Source organism: Patiria miniata, unplaced genomic scaffold, assembly GCF_015706575.1.
Source record: "Patiria miniata isolate m_02_andy unplaced genomic scaffold, ASM1570657v1 HiC_scaffold_24, whole genome shotgun sequence".
Classification (NCBI taxonomy): Eukaryota; Metazoa; Echinodermata; class Asteroidea; order Valvatida; family Asterinidae; genus Patiria; species Patiria miniata.
Window position 1 is genome coordinate 6,129,379 of NW_024037063.1, and position 17,876 is coordinate 6,147,254.

Below are 17,876 nucleotides of genomic sequence, written 5' to 3' on the forward strand. Positions count from 1 at the left end.
CCACCATCTTTTCCTCCTAGAACGTTGGTTAAAGTGGTCAGAAATTCCCTCAGATCGCACCAAAGAGCATCTAGAATCAAAAAGTTTATCGGGGCCCTTAAGGGCCCCGAACCCCACGCCGTAATTTTTGGAATCACTTTTTGGGGGACCAAATTTTTTTTTCGCCCTGCCCAAAAACCTTGTGTTCTGGATCCGCTCTTGGGGAAACGCAGGTACATGTTTTCTACACAGCTTGCTTTTTTGTGCGTTTATGTCTTTGGTGGTTTGTGCCATTGATCTCAGACTGTGTACAATTTTTGGCGCAGTCAATGAAACGTGTTTGGCGCCCTCAATATTGAGGGCGCCAAACACAGTTTAATTGCCAAACACGCAGCTGTCTTGCTTGGTGTGTAGTTTGTTTACCTTTCTGCGTTTGTGGTCTTTGGTTGAGACCCTCCCACTCCAGTTTCATGCTCTTATTTCATTATCATATTTCTAATATTCATAGGACTGCAGACATGGTGTACAACCTCTGTCTCTCCGTTCCTTTGGAATATTGAGGAGTCTTTGGAACTCGCGTTTACTTCTGGCATGTGTAGCTAGCAAACCTTCACGTGGGCTTGATCATCTTCTGTTGTTGGATGAGCCAATGTCATCGCCGATCGCATCATTTCGCATGTCATGACGGCGGTGCAGATAATCCCAAGGTAGAAAAATTCCCTTGATGTCAGTGTTTGCCTTACTGGAAAAATGTTGCATCCTGACGACACTTCTGCGATTGTGGGTGTGGTGTGTCTGTGTGTGTAGGTGTGAGCTTGTCTTACATACGCAGTGTGGACTTCCGAACAAAACACGTCCACATAATGTAGGTAGCACCGACGAAGTGTGGACTTGCCCACGTCCACACAGTGTTTCCCCATTTCTGGAAAACAGGTTTAGAGGCATTTTTGGGTTAGGTTTATCTGTAGCAGAATGAAGAGAAACACTATAGGGAATCATAGAAAAAAAATTGGGTTGTAAGAGTTTTCACAGTTTGAGAAAAATGAGTTTTTCCACTGGTGTTCCTTAACTACACGAAAAGAAAGGAAAGTCCACACTACGTATGTGAAACAAGTCTGTGTGTGTGTCAGACTGGGACCGTGAGTGCATAAAAACGTGCAAAATTACTACTGACGTTTTTTTACTCACCATTAGGCTAATTAATGCCCACACAACACATACATCAAAATGCTTAAGTTGCAAGCATGTCACCTGCAAAATTTGAGACCTTAACTCCAATTTTAAGGCAAGTTTTTGACAGTTCAAAAACCATCCACGTTATTCTCCATGCTTTAGAAATGGTGGTGTGTTTCCCAAGGTATTCTGGGTAGGTGTAGGAAGAGCCTTGCAGCTTACTTGTTTTTTAATCGATGGCCAAATGAACATAGCGCCCTCTGTTAAAAAATGAAACATTCTGCATTCACTCAGATCAACAAGAGGGCGCTGTTTTATCTACACGATGAAATTGTTTTAGCTGAGGAGTCTTTTTGCACAATGCATTGCAGTACACATCAACGTGATGTTTCGCATTTGGATTTCGATAACTCCCTGCAAAATTAGAATTAAACGCTGAATTTTTGGTGATGCAATGCTCACAACAGCAACTTTGCAGGGCAGAAGTTTCGGGGATTATTGAAGAAACTGTAGTGAGTAAGAAGCTTGCACATTTGATTCACACTGGTTTTATTATGCAGCACAAACTTTTGCACAATATGGATGCCTTAAGTTTTGGGACTCTCATACACAGTATTTAGAGTCCCAAATTTTCGGACTATGTGTGTGTGTGTGTGTGTCTGAGTTTGTCTTTACATTCACTTGTGAACAAAAGATGTCCACATACATAATGCAGGTTGTGTTGACGTTATGTGGACTAAGCCGTGTCCACATAACGTTTTGCCCATTCTGGAAAACAGGTTTAGAGCCTAGAGGCATTTTTGGGTTAGGTTTATCCTTAGCAGAATGAAGAGAAACACTATGGCCTATAGGGAATCATAGAACAAAAATTGGGTTGAGAGAGTTTTCACAGTTATAAGTATAAAAGTTATTTTTTATACCGAGTTTTTTTAACTACACGAAAACAAAGGAATGTCCACATAGCATATGTAAAACTAACATGGGTATAGTCGTGTTCCCTAACATGGCGCACTTCGAAGCTTACCCGACTTTCCTCGTGTACTGTTGCCAAACCTCTTTGTTGACAAACCTCAAATTCATGCAGTGAAATACTAGTACTTTTACCTTATTAATGCTTGCTATTTAACCTCTGTGAACAAATTCGGTTTCATAAAATTTAATCCGAAATTCAAAAACAGTGGCATCCGGAAATCGGGCACAAATAGGCGGAGTGGAGTGTTCCCTAACGTGGCGCACTTGAATAAATCTTGGAAAATTCCAAATTAACACTTAAGAATTTCTGTAAACTTGATAGGCCTAAATTCTGATAAATAATTGTTATCTCTACAAGTTTACATGTACATACCCAGCCAGATGTTTGTCAGAAAATTATTTTCTCATTTTTCAGGGCATTTTCAAAGGATTCACTTTGCACTTGAAAATAAAATCGGAAAATCACGCCAAAATAATTTTTCCTTCTGACTTTGTTACGGGTAAATAAACTCGCGATTTATGATCAGGAGTGTTTAGAACTTGATGAAATTTCACAGAAACAGTTAAAACTTTTGCTCTAGGTAGGCGCTACATGCGAAAAATCAAAGTGCGCCACGTTAGGGGCCGCGCCACGTTAGGGTACATCAACAATATGTGTGTGTGTGTGTATAAAGTCTATGGACACGAATGAGAGTCGCACAGGCCGTGAGGCCAAAACAAAAAAAATAGTGGGTCTCTGGTCAGACCAAAGTTCTGGACTTGATGTAGTGATTTAAAAAAATATTCTTTGTCTGTACCATCCAAGCTTGGGAAAAAATAGCAAAGTGGTACTGCTTTGTTTGTTTGAGTTCTCATATGGTGTTACATCATTTGACTTGGTGCCCTATCATTTGTCTTGGTGCCCTTGTGCTCCTTAGTGCTAAATATTTGAGGCGGTGCAGCACTAAAGGGCACTGTTGTAGCTACAGAAAATTTTAAAGAAAAAAAGAAATTGACTCAACAGATCAAAATTGACGCACAACGATTTTTTTATGGCTGAATGGACAATAATGCAAGTGGGGGATTTTTGTTTTCTTTTTATTTTCAGATTTAGTGATATTAATAACCTTTGATACATGTAGTCACTACTTATGTTTTAAGGAAATTGTATAAAAAATATGGAGTAAGGTCTGGCATGTTTAAAGTAAAACCAATGGGCTTATTTCATTGTTTTTGCCATGTACCGGTAATGCTGCGGCCGGGTGAGGTGGGGTAGAGGGCGCTATTCAGGACTTTCTTCTGTCACCTTGCAAGATATAATGATGCCAAGTCACTATAAATTTATATTTCCCGGATTCGTTTGTATCAAAGATATATAACCAGGCATCCTATCCTATCTACAAGGATGGGACTAATAAGGGAGCAAAGACACTTCTTCTTCAGTGAAACAATAATTTATTCTTAAAAACTCCAAGAGTTCTCTGAACCAATTTGACATCTGTATTTATAGGACTCAGCTATCCTTGCTTGTTCATCTGTCATCCGCTACGAATACCGCAAAATCTTTGTTTGTATACACGTTATCCGACGCAAACTGGTTAACCTATTTTTTTTTTTTAACCTTGTTCCACTCGAGTTTGCAGGATAGCTAATAATGAATACAAGTAAATGTCTCAATCAGTATCAAACATTTTTTCTCAAATTGACAATATTCAAATTTCTTGACCAGGTGATGGCAGATCTACCAGCTCACTTCACATCAGAGAGCTCTCTCGAGAAGCACTATAGAAGCACTATAAGGCCCAGGAGAAGGACTGCTTCTCACGGCTAGAACAGACTCGGACCAGAGCTCTCTTGAGAAGCACTATACGGCCCAGGAGAAGGACCACACCAAGTACATCACTACATGTATACCTTGCTGATACTTCACAGGGATGGTACAGACTCAGACCAGAGCTCCCTTGAGAAGCACTATACAGCCCAGGAGAAGGACCGCACCAAGTACATCGATCACTACCTTGCTGGTGCTTCACAGGGATGGAACAGACTCGAAGTACTGCAAAGTAAGACTTTTTCATATTTGAAGAGAAAATGCTCTAACTGTACTTTAAAACGGTTGAGGGAGTAACAGCAAAAGATCTTTCTTGCCCGATTTTTATGCTCAGCACAATAAAACTAAGACAGAAAAAAGTTGAAAATCTGTCAAAAGCAGGATTCATCACACTGAATGTTTTTGGGGACTTTTTGATCGGTTACGACCCAATCACCTTTTTAAAATGGTAATAATTATTCTTTGGTTTTTTTTCTGGACAATAATTCTTTACGGGTTTTCTCCTTAACCTACGTGACCTCGCTCGACCTTTACTTCCGGGTCTACTGGAAGGTCAAAATTGGGTGAATTTAAATTACAGACAAAGGCCTCAAAATCAAAACGAACCACATCTTTTCCAAACAGTTCACGTGATGACGATAAAACCTAGATGGAATTTGAACCCTGGTCCGGTAAAAGAAATTGTGATGTCATCATGACATCACCTGGTATCAAATTACTAGCGGGTTAACATGAAAATTTGAGAGCTTACTTTTAATTAGGCTATAACTTTATAACGGAACAGAGTAGTATTCTCATTTTAGGTTGTTTCAGACATTGCTTCACGCAATGCGTCTCTCCAACTAGGGCTCTCAAAAATTGTCAAAAAGGGACAATCTACTGTTTTGTGCACGTAATCTTTATAATCAGCCTAGATAAACATGCACCTAGGGCATGTAGGGCCTAGTACTTTTCAATCATATTCTCAAAAGTGGCTTAAGTTCAGAACGTAAAATGCACTCAAATTTGATCAAATTGTCTACTCAGAATATTTATTTATTTATTTATTTCAACCGGATCCAACAGCAGCCAAAACGCCAATTACAGTAGCACCAAAAAAAATTGCAAACCAATAGTGTCACCAGAGTTACCCTTTACATCTTGCGCTTAACTTTCCAGGTTGTTAACTTGTTGAATGCCTTGTACACGCTGTTCAACGCCATCATTTCCAACTATGATGTCTAAAAGGTAAATATTTCATATGACCCAGCAGATTGTTGTAACCAGTTCGCGCTGGACTATTTTGACATTGACCAGACCAAGACTGGCTTCAGGCTGTCATCTACGGGTAGCTTGCTGCAAGTAGGCCACTGACAGACATTTCGGGCCTCGCTTGTTGCGTGTTTATCCATCATCCATTCTGATTACCGCAAAACCTTGCGTGTATACACGTTGTCTGATGTGAACTGGTTAAGCCAAACGTGCCATATCACAGGAAGTTATTTGAAAGGGTACTTGCAATAGATTTTATAACACCTCACCCACACATTCTGTGTCTTGATTGGCCGAGAGCGAGTCACATGTTACTTTCTAATTTTGCTATCTTTCTGTGCACGGCCAAAAGTACTATGCGCATAGCAACCAAAGTACTATACCATTAGCAACCAAAGTACTATTTCCACGGCGCGGTATTTGTGTGCAAATGCATGCTGGTGTGCGCGTTGTGCGTTGTGCGTAGCGCGTATTATTCCAAAGAGAGCGCGCCGCAGACTTGGGTTCAAACATTTCGTGAAGGGTTAGTTTTTAAGAGAGAAATACATTTTCCACCAATTTTGTATTGAAATTGAAGTTTATTTCAACTGTGTTCAGATTAAAATAATGTAAAATATTAAAATCAAGCAGAATCTGTGGGTGAAGTGTTATAAAACAAATATTGAATGCTTTATCTCGTGGTGAAGTAAAATTAGCCTCCCTCGGTGATCCATGGACCATTCTATTTTCCCTCGGCTTCGCCTCGGGAAAATAGAATGGTCCATGGATCACCTCGAGAGGCTAGTTTTACTACACCACTCGAAGCATTCAATATTTGTATAATACTTAATACACTTATCCAAGTTCATTTATTAAGGTAAATATGCAAAAATGAAATGATCAACAATACATTGACAGAAAGCACTTTACCCGTTACCCCTTAACTTGATTCTACCATCTTAGATCTGTTTTACTATCAGAGTACTTTGCAAGCTATGCTTATAATTTGTAGTCTTGCATATTGACTGCTTCAAGTGGCATTATAAAACAGGTCTAGGACGCTAGTTTGATTATGCCACTCAAAGTAGTCAGTATTAAAATGGAAGGTGCCATAGTCCTTTTAGCCATGTACATGTAGACGGAAAATAGCAAATACTATGTGATGCACACTCTCGGACACTGAAAAACACAGAATCTGTTGGTGTGGTGATATAATTACAAAAAGTCACTTGCATTATCATTGTCAACATTACTCGGCTGTTCGCAGGCGTAGTCATGACAATCACTCAGAGGTTAAGTCGATGCTACCATGCATGGTTACTAGTTCAGTGAAAAAGCATGCAAATATGTACGTTCTATTATAATATCTGAAAGCAAAATTAACCAGTGTTGAATAATAATATCTTGCCAAGGTTGAAACCATCAGCGAAGTCTACATGTTGGTCTCTGGCCTACCGATCCGTATTGGCAGCCGTCATGCTGGTATGGTCACCTCTGCTGCATGGCATCTCCTGGAGGGCGTTGGAGTTTCATCATGCCACACAAACAAGATGAGAAACTCAAACTCCGAATCGCTATTCACTCAGGTTAGATCATTGTCTTTGCTTGTGGTCGAGATACTTAAGATAGATAGATCACAAATACATCAGAAGTCCAGTCACAAGTACCTCACAAGTCTAGTCACAAGTAAATCACAAGTCCAGTCACAAGTACATCACAAGTCCAGTCACAAGTCCATCACATGTCCAGTCACAAGTAAATCACATTAAGTCCAGTCACAAGTAAATCACAAGTCTAGTCACAAGTACATCACAAGTCCAGTCACACAAGTACATCACAAGTCCAGTCACAAGTACATCACATGTCCAGTCACAAGTACATCACAAGTCCAGTCACAAGTACATCACAAGTCCAGTCACAAGTAAATCACAAGTCCAGTCACAAGTACATCACAAGTCCAGTCACACAAATACATCACATGTCCAGTCACAAGTACATCACAAGTCCAGTCACACAAATACATCACATGTCCAGTCACAAGTACATCACAAGTCCAGTCACAAGTACATCACAAGTAAAGTCAAGATTCTGGTACATAAGAAATAATGTCATTTTAAAAGACACCAGTGTCGCATTATAAATTAAGTATGCTTTCTTTTTTTTCCACAGAGTTGTGTGAGTGCAATGCACAAACTCTTCACTGCTGAGGCAGACACTGACCGGAAAGTACAAATCGCTGATCAACTCGACAGATTACTAGCACTAACCACTCAGTGGATAGGACATCATAGGACATCTTCTAAACTTTTAGATTTATTTCTTATTTCCTCGCCGCCCAATTTCAGGTCCTTTTGACGTTGCTAGAGGGCAGCATACTACCCGGCCAGTGTGGTGACACTTTGTTAGATCTAACAGCAGCTCTACTCAATGCAAGCCAGTGTGACATACGCAATGATGTCATTACCCATCTTGTCAGATCAGTGAGTATTAAATTGCTCCAATACTGCACTCACCTGTAGCCACAAATTTAATGGCAAGGAATCAGAAAAAGGCAGTAAGTCCATGGATCAGGGCTAACATTATCTTGAGATTTGATTTCTCCTTTCAATTTTTGTCTTTGTAGGTGTTCAGCAGCCACTACTCACAGCTACAGGGTTTGGGATTCAGCCAGCAACTTTTCTCCATGCGCTCATTTGAAAAGGTTTGTCCCATCAGTTTCTTTTTGTTTGTTCAGTTTGCCTGCATCATAGATTTGTCGCCATTTTGTGTCGGAAATCAGTAGGTTTTTCTCCAAATGACCTTAGTTTCATCCAGTTTCATTTAAGCTTTTCCACATCAACTTGACGATTTCAACTGATGATAATGCATGCTTACTGTTTCTTACCATATTACTTGGGACACATTGCACCCTTTGCTGCATTTTTGCCATACTGGGATTGGCGGCAAGTCTACCTCATCAAACCATGACATCCTACACACACTGTGTAGTCTGGTGCTCCATAAGCAGTCCTCAACAACAGATGGATCAGTTCTGGAGAGTCATGAGCCATACCTCATGGACTTCAGTTTTGATGTTTATAAAAGGTAAGAACTGAGTTGTTAAATGTTGTACATTAGATTGAGTTGTTGTCAGACATGACAACTGTTGAAAGGATAGATTCTTGAAATTCAACAACAATTAAGAATATATATCTTGTTTCATTTGTAACTTTTTTGCTAAATAGCCAATCCAAGAGCAAGAAGAACAAGAAACAAGCGGACAACTTCCCAGAATATCTCCTGTCCCTCCTTGAATTCAGTCCTGAGTTACTGAGACAAGACAACGTAGTATCAGTGTTGTGGGCTGCCCTCGTGTGTTTGCCTAGCACCAGGTAAGACAAGGTTTTATTCTGAAGATTGTTGTAATTCACCTGAGATTTCTAAAACGAGAATTACATGTAGGAGCAACTTTTTGCAAGAATCATTGTTTGGCTGTCTTCATGCAAACCCATGTTGCTAGTAGTGCGCAGGTATAATTATGTAATAATTAACCACTAACAGAGTGTGTTTTTTCCTTCCTCTTTTGACAGACCTCTTGACAAGGCGAGAGTTGTTCCCAAACTCAACAGTCTCATAACGACATTGGGGGATGTTGCTGAAAATCAGAAAGATGAGACAGTCAAAGGTATGTGACTTCAGCATTTTTAATGCCTTAGGAATTCATAAATTTACAACTTGATTAATAGATCAAATGTTATGAAACTCTTTGACAATGGCCTCTGGTTTATGTCTCTTTGAAGCCCAAGTTTTTTTTTCCCCGAGTATCCTAAAACCAGAAAACTGATGTTCTCATTTTGTTTGTGTTTATTTGTTCAGACATGCTTCTGTATCTGCTGTCGGTGGCCGTGTGCTCATTGCTACAGTGTGGCCAGGGGCAACCCATGCAGTCCTTAGTACAGGAAGACTTTGTTTGGAATATTCTGAGGTACTTATTGTCTTTGTTTTGTTAAGAGAAAAATGCTAGGTCGCAGGATGACCCACCATTTATAAAATGTGGTACCCCGTGCTTAAATCAGACACTTTATAGCAAGAGATTGGTTTTTTGTTTGCTGGTTTTGGTATGGATGTCGCAAATGATTAAACAAAAATCTTGTTTACTTTTAGTACTTATCATTGTTAGTCTGTAAACTGTGAAGGTTAGCAAATTTACCACAACTGAGGTGTGTTGTGGTGCCAAGTAGTTTGAAAGAAAGTAAACTAGAAAGAGTGAAAATTATTTTTGATTGTTTTACATTTTTTTTCTCACAGAACCAACCCCACATGTGTACATGCCCTTCTGATAGGAGATCTGTACATTACCCAGCTAGTCAGAGACCAGGATGGCAGCTTTCTCGCTGCAGATAAACTGAAGCTCATTTTCCCAGCCCTACAGCCCAATCTGTCCTCTCCACACAAGAAGGTTCGATCAAATATTTGAACAGATTCCACAAAACTGAATTTTAATATACTTTTGACATCCATGGCATCCTTTGTCTAGGTGACAGTAGTGGCCCTCCGTTGCATCACATGGATGCTACGATACCCTCTGCCCTCCATCAGCAAAAGTGCATTCAGATTGACGAAGATACTCTTCAAAATCCTGCACACCCACGCGATGGCGGGAGCAGCAAAAGGAGCTAACTTTGACATCGTCGTCAGCTGTTTCAAGGTCAGATGAACGAAACATATGTTTTTGATATCGCAGTGTTCTCCAACATGTAGAACAAACCTGGCGCCCCGCCATGCTTTCTGCGGCGCCCGCCATGTTTAAGAAGTCCCCGCCAAGCTTTAAAATCCTGCCGCCAGGTTTAATTTTTTTGACTCTACAGTGTACATTTACAACTAAAATAATTGATTTCAGTTGTTTTTTCACACATTAACAATGTATTTCGATGTCATCCCAGCCCGATCGGGGTTGTCTTAAAATCTCGCTGAATCAATCACACGCACGGCCGGCCGTGCAAACACCAGCAATTCCCCATGCACTGTACGTACTATACTATTAGGTACGCGCGATGTACACACACTGACAACTGAATCCCAGTTCCGGAGTGTGCCGATACTTCAGATAGCGACAACCCCGCCGCAAAAATAGATATCTGTATTAGTACACACACACACCAGCAGGAGTACGTACGGCAGATCTTACGTGCAGCCAACCGACTTTCTTTTTCTCAGTGCAATTGCACGCGCGGTACACAATACGCATTGATTTTTTTGTACGAGGCAAACGAGCTCGAAGCCAAAACACGCGTGCACATGGTGTTCCGATCATGCCGATTGTCAAAAGTTATAAATGGCGATCGTGTATGGGCCCGGTTCCCTAAGAGAACAAAATCCACTTTTAATTTATTTGACTTACCAAACTAGTTGGCGACATTTAAGAACATACAGGTAGGTCATAAATAGAGGGAAATTTGGGGGGAAAATGACTCTGACAACGACAAAACGCAACATGAAAATAAAGATGACGATCGCACGGCACCAGCACCACCCATAAAATCGCGTTAAAAAAAACGTAATTTGTATCCCATTTTGTTTTTCAAAATTACAAAAAGGTGTCATTTGATCTGAGAGAAGTCTGCTTTAGGTTGAAAAGGAAATTTTTGAATGCTAAAAAAATCGGGGGAACTAGCCTGGAGAATCGCCTCAGATTGCACCACAGAGCATCTAGAATCCAAAATTTTTCCGGGGCCCTTAAGCGGGCCCCGGACCCCACGCCGTAAGGGCTTCGCGCTCGCAGGAGTCCCCACCGACCCCAGCGCCAACCTTTAATTTTCAAAGTTGGAGAACACTGTATCGTTCATTTAAAACCTCAAATCAGAAAACAATTATTAAGCCATGTTATTCTAGCAGAATGAATGGAATAAATATAAATTGAATTTATAGTTGTCGTTGAGTCTCTCACAAGTCTTGTCTCAAGTGAGAAAGGAATGTGAGAAAGGAATGCCTGATGTTGCAAATTATTGGAAAAGCTTGTGACTTGACTTAAGACTGCTTGACTTGTGATTGACATGTGTGATTGACTTGTTTTTTACTTCTATCACAAGTCAATCATAAGATAATCATCTTGTGATTGACTTGTGATAAACTTGTGTTAAAATTTTAATTGCTATGTGATTGGCTTGTGCTTGACTTGAAATTCATCCATGATTGACTCATGGTTGACTACGTGTACTGTATTTGACATGTGCTTTACTTGTGATACACTTGCAATTGACTTGTGATTGACTTGTGTTCTATTTGTGACTGACTTGTGATTGACTTGTCATTGTTTGTAGGCTGTCACAGTGCTAGTCCGTGATGTGAAGCAACACATGATCGATGAGAAACAACTACAGGTTCTACTGACCTACGCAGAGGAAGACATGCATGATCACACCAGACAAGCCACGGCATTCGGTCTACTCAAGGTAAATGGTTAACACCTGGCTTTCTATTCTTGGCATGAAGAAGGTCTTCTTATGCACTCACAAAAAGAAGCATGGTCCAAGAATATCCTTCTCTTAAAATGAGATCACAGCCTCACCTACTATGATGCTGAGGCATTAAGACTGCCATAGCGGTACTTTCCTCACCTGAGAGAATGCAAACTGAGGGCTTGATAGCTCAGTCTGTCAAACACCTGTGCAGTATTTGAAGGTTGCAGGTTCAAATCACGCTTCTGTCTAGTAGCTTTATTCACCTGAAAATCAATTCTGTTTAGTTTTCATCAGGCTATTCTTTCGAGGAAGTTGATTGTACCCGAGATGCACGATGTGATAAAGAAGGTTGCTCAGCTATCGATTACATCAGAGAGTCCTTCAGTCAGATTACAATGCAGACAGGTATAGTAAAGACTGAGCATAAGTAGGATTTCAAGCTTTTCTTTGTACCAAGAATGTTCCTCCCTAACTATAAGTAGGATTTCAAGAATTGTAAGATAGATTTTTGAATGTTTACAGTTTTGGGGCAAGGCTGTAGTTGAGTCTGTCATAAGTCTTCACAAGTCATCCAGTCCCATCACAAGCTTTTCAAATGAACCTTTTGACTATACTGTTGAATTGACTGGCGGTTATATCTTTGTGGTTGCAATTATTTATTGGACATTTATCTAGTCGTTGTTTTTAAATAAGGAGTGTGGACATAAATTGATGAGAAATAAGAAATATTTGAAAACGACTGTCTAATTCTAAAGACCTAAAAAAAATATAAGTTTAAAAGTAAGCAAAATCTAATGTTTTGATTTTGCACTCTTGATGTTTTGCACTTTTGCACAAACCAGCAATATTTCTTGCATGTTTCTTCTTTCACAGGTTGTACTGAATTTCCTTCTGGACTACCCTCTTGGGAACAAACTGAAGCGCCACCTAGAGTTCTATGTCAGACAGTTGAACTTTGACCTTGAGACTGGCCGTGAATCCTCGCTGGAGATGCTGGCCACTATCTTCTCATCATTCCCACAGGTCAGAAATCCTCCTTTTTGGGGAATTTTCTATTGATGAGCTCAATTCATCATATTTAGACTTGTAAGTTTCATATTAAATTATTGTTCCATAACTCAGAGGTGTGATACTATTACCTAAAAAATGGAATATTATCTTAGGCTATTGAATATAATTAATAAGATAATGCTCAACAATTTTTGTTAACATTTGGAGTTTAATACTCTGAGCATCAGTTAAAACAATTTAATACTGAAAAACATTCTTTGATTTTTAGATCTACTTTTTGGTGTTATTGATACAGAAAACACTGGAGACATATGCAGGGATGTTTTTTATTCCCATGGCAACAAGACTAGTCAACGATGAATCAGCTAAATGTCACAAGATCACTGCATTGGCCATCAAGTCATTGCTGCAGAAGGTAAAAAAATAATGTTTTATTATGTCCAAAAAAATTATAAAATTGGAATGCCATACAGTGTAGAATTTTTATTTTTTCACTCATGAAGTCATTAGATAAGGCATCATTCAGACAATAGAGTTACCACTGGAGCAAGCTACCTCAACCTACAAAAGAATTGTCCATTGAATGGAAATTAACTTCAGAGCAACCAGTGTAAATTTTTCTCCTCAAATTGTGTCAGAAATAGCCAGGTTTTTAATCATTTAGAAGAAATTGAATACAGATTATTATTTATTTCATTGGCCTATCATAATTCTTGGCCTACTTTTTATGTTTTGTTTTTGTCATTTTTTTTTGTTTCCAGTTACGGGTAGAGAAGAGAGACAAACTCTTCACCATGGTAACCCACTGGCTCCATGACGACAATCCAGCCCATCAGCATCTTGCCTCACAGCTTTGTGGCATCTTTGTCGATGCCGAGGAGGCAGGTTTCCAGCGACGGTTGGATGACATACTTCCTCAGATACAGGAACATATCAAACCAGATGGGTTGCAGAAGGTAGGCATGGGCTTAGCAGACGATTGCCTTGACATTGCTTGCCATGTGGCTATTCACCCACATAGTAAAGCTCACCCTGGAAACAGGTGGAATTGGGCATTCTCTTCAAGTGAATATTTATTTTTGGAGGCTGAAGTAGAGTAAGGGTTCAACACTTCTTGAAATTGATGAGTTGGCGCCGCTTGTAAGAATCACTGGTCCCACACTGTTTTTCCCGTCAACCTCCCTACCCCCCCCCCCCTAACAAAATGGTTACGATGATGAATTTCTCTTTATTTTGTCCTTGCTCAGGATGGCATGTCTGCGATGGAGACAGATGATACATCTGTGGAGGAGAGACATACAGATCACATGTTGTTCAACTTGCTATCAGCGTTAGCCAAGATGATTAAACACTGTTCAATCATCGGCAACAAGGCGTACACAGACACCCTGAATGCAATCTGGGGTAAGGTTTGGAGTGAGATAAAGTAGTAGCAAATGCCAGCACTGGTTAGCTTGGCTAGTGGAACCTGCAAAAACAATCAGAATAGTTTTTCTAGGATGTCTGAATCTGAATAAATTTTATCATTTATATTTATTTTCACCCTTCCAAAAGCTGTTGAAAAACAAAAGAAATGTAACAAGTAGTCGTAAGTTTATTTGACTAAAACTGAAACCCCAGTATTCTACTAACCAGTGCAGAGGGTTTTAGTCAAAACCCCAATGCCAACTCAACGGATAAACCAAAAATTCATTCACTTTGAAATAATTTGATCTTTTCTGATTTCTTCAGATTCCATCCAATCTCATCTTCTCCATCCGCACTCCTGGGTGCGTCTGGTTTCGGCCCAGCTCTTTGGACACCTGTTTGCTTCTAAACAACCAGACATCATTGCCGGAACCATGCTGAAAGCTGCGTCTGGTACCTGGACTACCAACACCTCGGCCAATGAGAATCGGATGGGGAAGAAGACAAAACGCAAGAGGAAGGCTGATAAAGAAAGGGGCGGAGTCACAGGTAAAATGGAGGCGGTGGAGTATCCATTGAACCATGGACAGGAAATCGTCAGGGAGTTAGTCTTTACATTTTGCAAGCAGTTTCAGTCGGCCTTGCTGAACAAAGATCTTGGAGATCAGGTAAGAAATCATTAGGATTTATCTTCTTCAAGCATAAGCACTTGAGAGCATATTTCTGCCTAATTCTCAGTCAAATTTGGGCACTTGCATTGTAATTTAGGTTTATTGTTCTTTTGGCCTTATGTGTGAACTCACTTGTGATTGACATGTAACTGAAATTATGATTGACTCGACTATATGTCTTGGACCATTGTGATTTTGATGTGACATTTATCCAATTCGTGTCAATTTTAATTAAAACATGAAATGTTTGCAGCCCAAGAAGGTAGATTCTTGAGTCTTCAAATTTTTATTAACAAGATACCTGGTTAGTTTCTGACAGTTTTGTGTTTTGACAATATTATGATAATTGAATTATTCTGATGACTGAATTTATTTCAGGTTGTGAGAAATCTTGTGTTCCTTGGAAAAGTCATCCACCGTTTGTATCCGGATAAAACTGAGATTTACCAAACGGAGGAGAGATTGGACAGTGAAGATGAAAATGATGATGAAAATGATGAAAGGACTCCCAAGCTCTCTGCAGAGCAGAATACCACCAACACGGACAAACAAGGACTTGGACGTCGGACTCCGAGCCCCGCTGACTTGACTTGGTTCTTGAGGAGGATGTGTCGCATCGCTGCCTCCGAGGCAGCCAAGACACCCAAACAGACCCTAAGACGGACTTGTGTTGTCAAGTGGCTTGCTGCCATGGCAATGGATGTAGGAGGAGACAGATTGCCCAGTTATCTGAAGCTAATGATGAAGCCGATGTGTCGGGAGATCGGCGATCAAAAGTCACACGCAGGTGAGACACATCTATTGTGTGAACACTTCTGCTGAACTAGTTTTTGAGGGAATGTTTTAAACAATGAACAATGTCAAACAGAAACAGTAAGAAGCATGATTTGTGAATACAAAAGCTGGAAAAATGTCAATTTTAGCACGGTTTCATTCTGAATGTTCGATTACATCAGATGGTTTGCCTTGTCGGATTTGAATATTCATTTACAGTTTGAAATGCAGCTTCAGCAGCCTTTTGAGTTCCTATGTTTTAAAGGGGAAATTAAATTATACCATTAAAAATATTTTACTATATTATTCACTATGCATTCAGGGATTTTAGTTGTATTTGATAAGGTGTTGAACCATAAAAAAACCGTGAGATCTGTGTAAATTATGAATTGAAATTTTAGAAGCCACTGATTAAATCTTTTAGAAGTAGTTTCTGATATCGTGTATAGCACAGTTCGTGTCAATTCACTGAGACTGTTAAAGAAACTGATACTTCTTGATATTACTCTCATTGTGAATGAACAAGTACGATTGTTGTTTTCTGGATCTACAGCGATGCTTTTCTTGATTGGTTTTTAGTAATCAGACTTTCTTGTCTTGATTTCTCCACCAGACAACGATCTTCGTCAGCTTTGTCAGGAAGCATTGGATCTCATCAAGGGCCTTGTGGGATTGGAGACATTCTCTCATGCTTATGCCGACGTCCAAAGGGTCATCACACAGACCAGAATCCAACGCAAACAACAGAGGGCGCTACAGGTAAATAAGAGTCACTTTTCCTAGGGGCTGTAATCGAGTCAGTCACAAGTCATATCAATTTATGCATTATTTCTTTGGACTGGCACTTTTTGTCCAGGAAACATGTAGGAACGTGTTTAAGGGACTCTTCACTTGTGAGGACTTTAATAATGATGATATTAAAGTCACCATAAGTCATATCAAGTCGTCACAAGTTATCATAAGTCATCACAAGTCATCACAAGTCATCACTAGTCATCACAAGTCATCACATGTCATCACAAGTCATCCAGACTCAAGTCAAGTCACAAGCTATTCAAATAAACTGTAACCAAGTGAATTGTGAACTGTGAAGAATAAAGAGCACAGCAATAATTTTCAATAAGTGATTTAAATTCAACTTTTAAATGATGCAGAAAACTATCAGACTTGGGAATGACAAAGCTGTTACACAGAAACACTGTTGAAAATTTGTGATGGTCAGTTTGGTTGTATTCATTGTTCTGTGTGTTGACACATATGTCTTACCAAAACACTCTTGCATGACGTAAGATTAAGTCAGATTTTGCCCCTTTCCTCTGTTTTCCTCATTCATTGATTGTCTTGTTCTCCCCCCCCCCTCTCATGTTCAGGCTGTTGCTGATCCAGTTCAAGCAGCAAAACATAAAGAGAAGAAGCATCAGAACAAGAAGGAAGCCAAGAAGAGACGACTACAGCAGCTAAGACCCAGGTACCATATTGTCAAAAAGGCAAAACTCTCAGATGGAACCTAGATGCCATTGTCATGGTACGTTTTGAATTGTGCTAACCAGTTGCACGCACATGGAGATTATTGTTTCTATTTTGACATCACTAAATTAAGCAAATTATTTCTCAATAGGAAATGGTTTTGTTTTTTAACTACTACCTTTCTAGCAATGCAAAAAGTTATTCATTTTTTTTTTGAATGATGCATTGATTGAAAATCAACCCATGTGTGATTATGGAATAATTACTGTATAAATTTTCTGTCCAGGAAATGTGTAGGGAATGTGTTTAAGGGACCCTTGGGCATCTTTCTTGTAATTTTTGAGCAACTTTATTTTTTGCCAAAATTGAAAAAAAAACAAGGGGTTAGCCTTACATTTTAAATGCGATTTGGCCAAAAATTGACTTTTCTGTAAACGACTCAGAAATACCTCTTGATGCACCAGGAACACATTTCAGTATTCAAACATCGAGAATTTTGAGAAATTGGGCAAATATAATCCAGTTTTTGGTCAAAAATTATCATTTTGGACTTATTTTGCTTAAAATATTGATGCATTCTTTCTTCTAAATGGCACTTTTTGTCTAGGAAATGTGTAGGAATGTGTTTAAGGGACCCTTGGGCGTCTTTCGTGTAATTTTTAAGCAACTTTATTTTTTGCCAAAATTGAAAAAAAAACATTTTTAATGCAATTTGGCCAAAAATTGACTTTTCTGTAAACGACTCAGAAATACCTCTTGAAGCACCAGGAACACATTTCAGTATTCAAACATCGAGAATTTTGAGAAATTGGGCAAAAGTAATCCAGTTTTTGGTCAAAAATTATCATTTTGGACTTATTTTGCTTAAAATATTGATGCATTCTTTCTTCTAAATGGCACTTTTTGTCCAGGAAATGTGTAGGAATGTGTTTAAGGGACCCT

General features: G+C 39.4%; 1 protein-coding gene across 6 annotated transcripts; it reads left to right on the forward strand.

Moving 5' to 3' along the window:
* The first annotated feature begins 338 nt into the window (after window positions 1-338).
* LOC119732198 (small subunit processome component 20 homolog) lies at window positions 339-17,306 on the forward strand. 6 transcript variants are annotated; one of them, XM_038205623.1, is made up of 21 exons: window positions 339-385; window positions 488-686; window positions 6,577-6,750; window positions 7,510-7,644; window positions 7,788-7,865; window positions 8,153-8,248; window positions 8,389-8,535; window positions 8,734-8,828; window positions 9,020-9,128; window positions 9,452-9,602; window positions 9,681-9,851; window positions 11,464-11,595; window positions 11,899-12,009; window positions 12,478-12,627; window positions 12,911-13,030; window positions 13,377-13,571; window positions 13,863-14,019; window positions 14,347-14,690; window positions 15,072-15,480; window positions 16,081-16,226; window positions 16,838-17,306. In XM_038205623.1, the coding sequence occupies exons 4-21, from the start codon at window positions 7,592-7,594 to the stop codon at window positions 16,976-16,978; spliced, it is 2,805 nt and encodes a 934-aa protein (XP_038061551.1). In that variant the 5' UTR covers window positions 339-385; window positions 488-686; window positions 6,577-6,750; window positions 7,510-7,591; the 3' UTR covers window positions 16,979-17,306. The 6 variants fall into 6 exon arrangements, with proteins under 6 accessions (XP_038061551.1, XP_038061549.1, XP_038061548.1 ...); XM_038205620.1 differs by lacking the exons at window positions 339-385; window positions 488-686 and adding exons at window positions 4,111-4,166; window positions 5,093-5,161; XM_038205621.1 differs by lacking the exon at window positions 339-385 and having other exon boundaries at window positions 394-686.
* Window positions 17,307-17,876: the final 570 nt, after the last annotated feature.

Coding starts and splice junctions, on each gene's coding strand:
- LOC119732198 (XM_038205623.1), top strand. CDS start 7,592: ATGCAAGCCAGTGTGACATACGCAATGATGTCATTACCCATCTTGTCA. Junction 9,129..9,451: donor TTTGTTTGGAATATTCTGAG/GTACTTATTGTC, acceptor TTTTTCTCACAG/AACCAACCCCACATGTGTAC. Junction 16,227..16,837: donor AACAACAGAGGGCGCTACAG/GTAAATAAGAGT, acceptor TCTCATGTTCAG/GCTGTTGCTGATCCAGTTCA.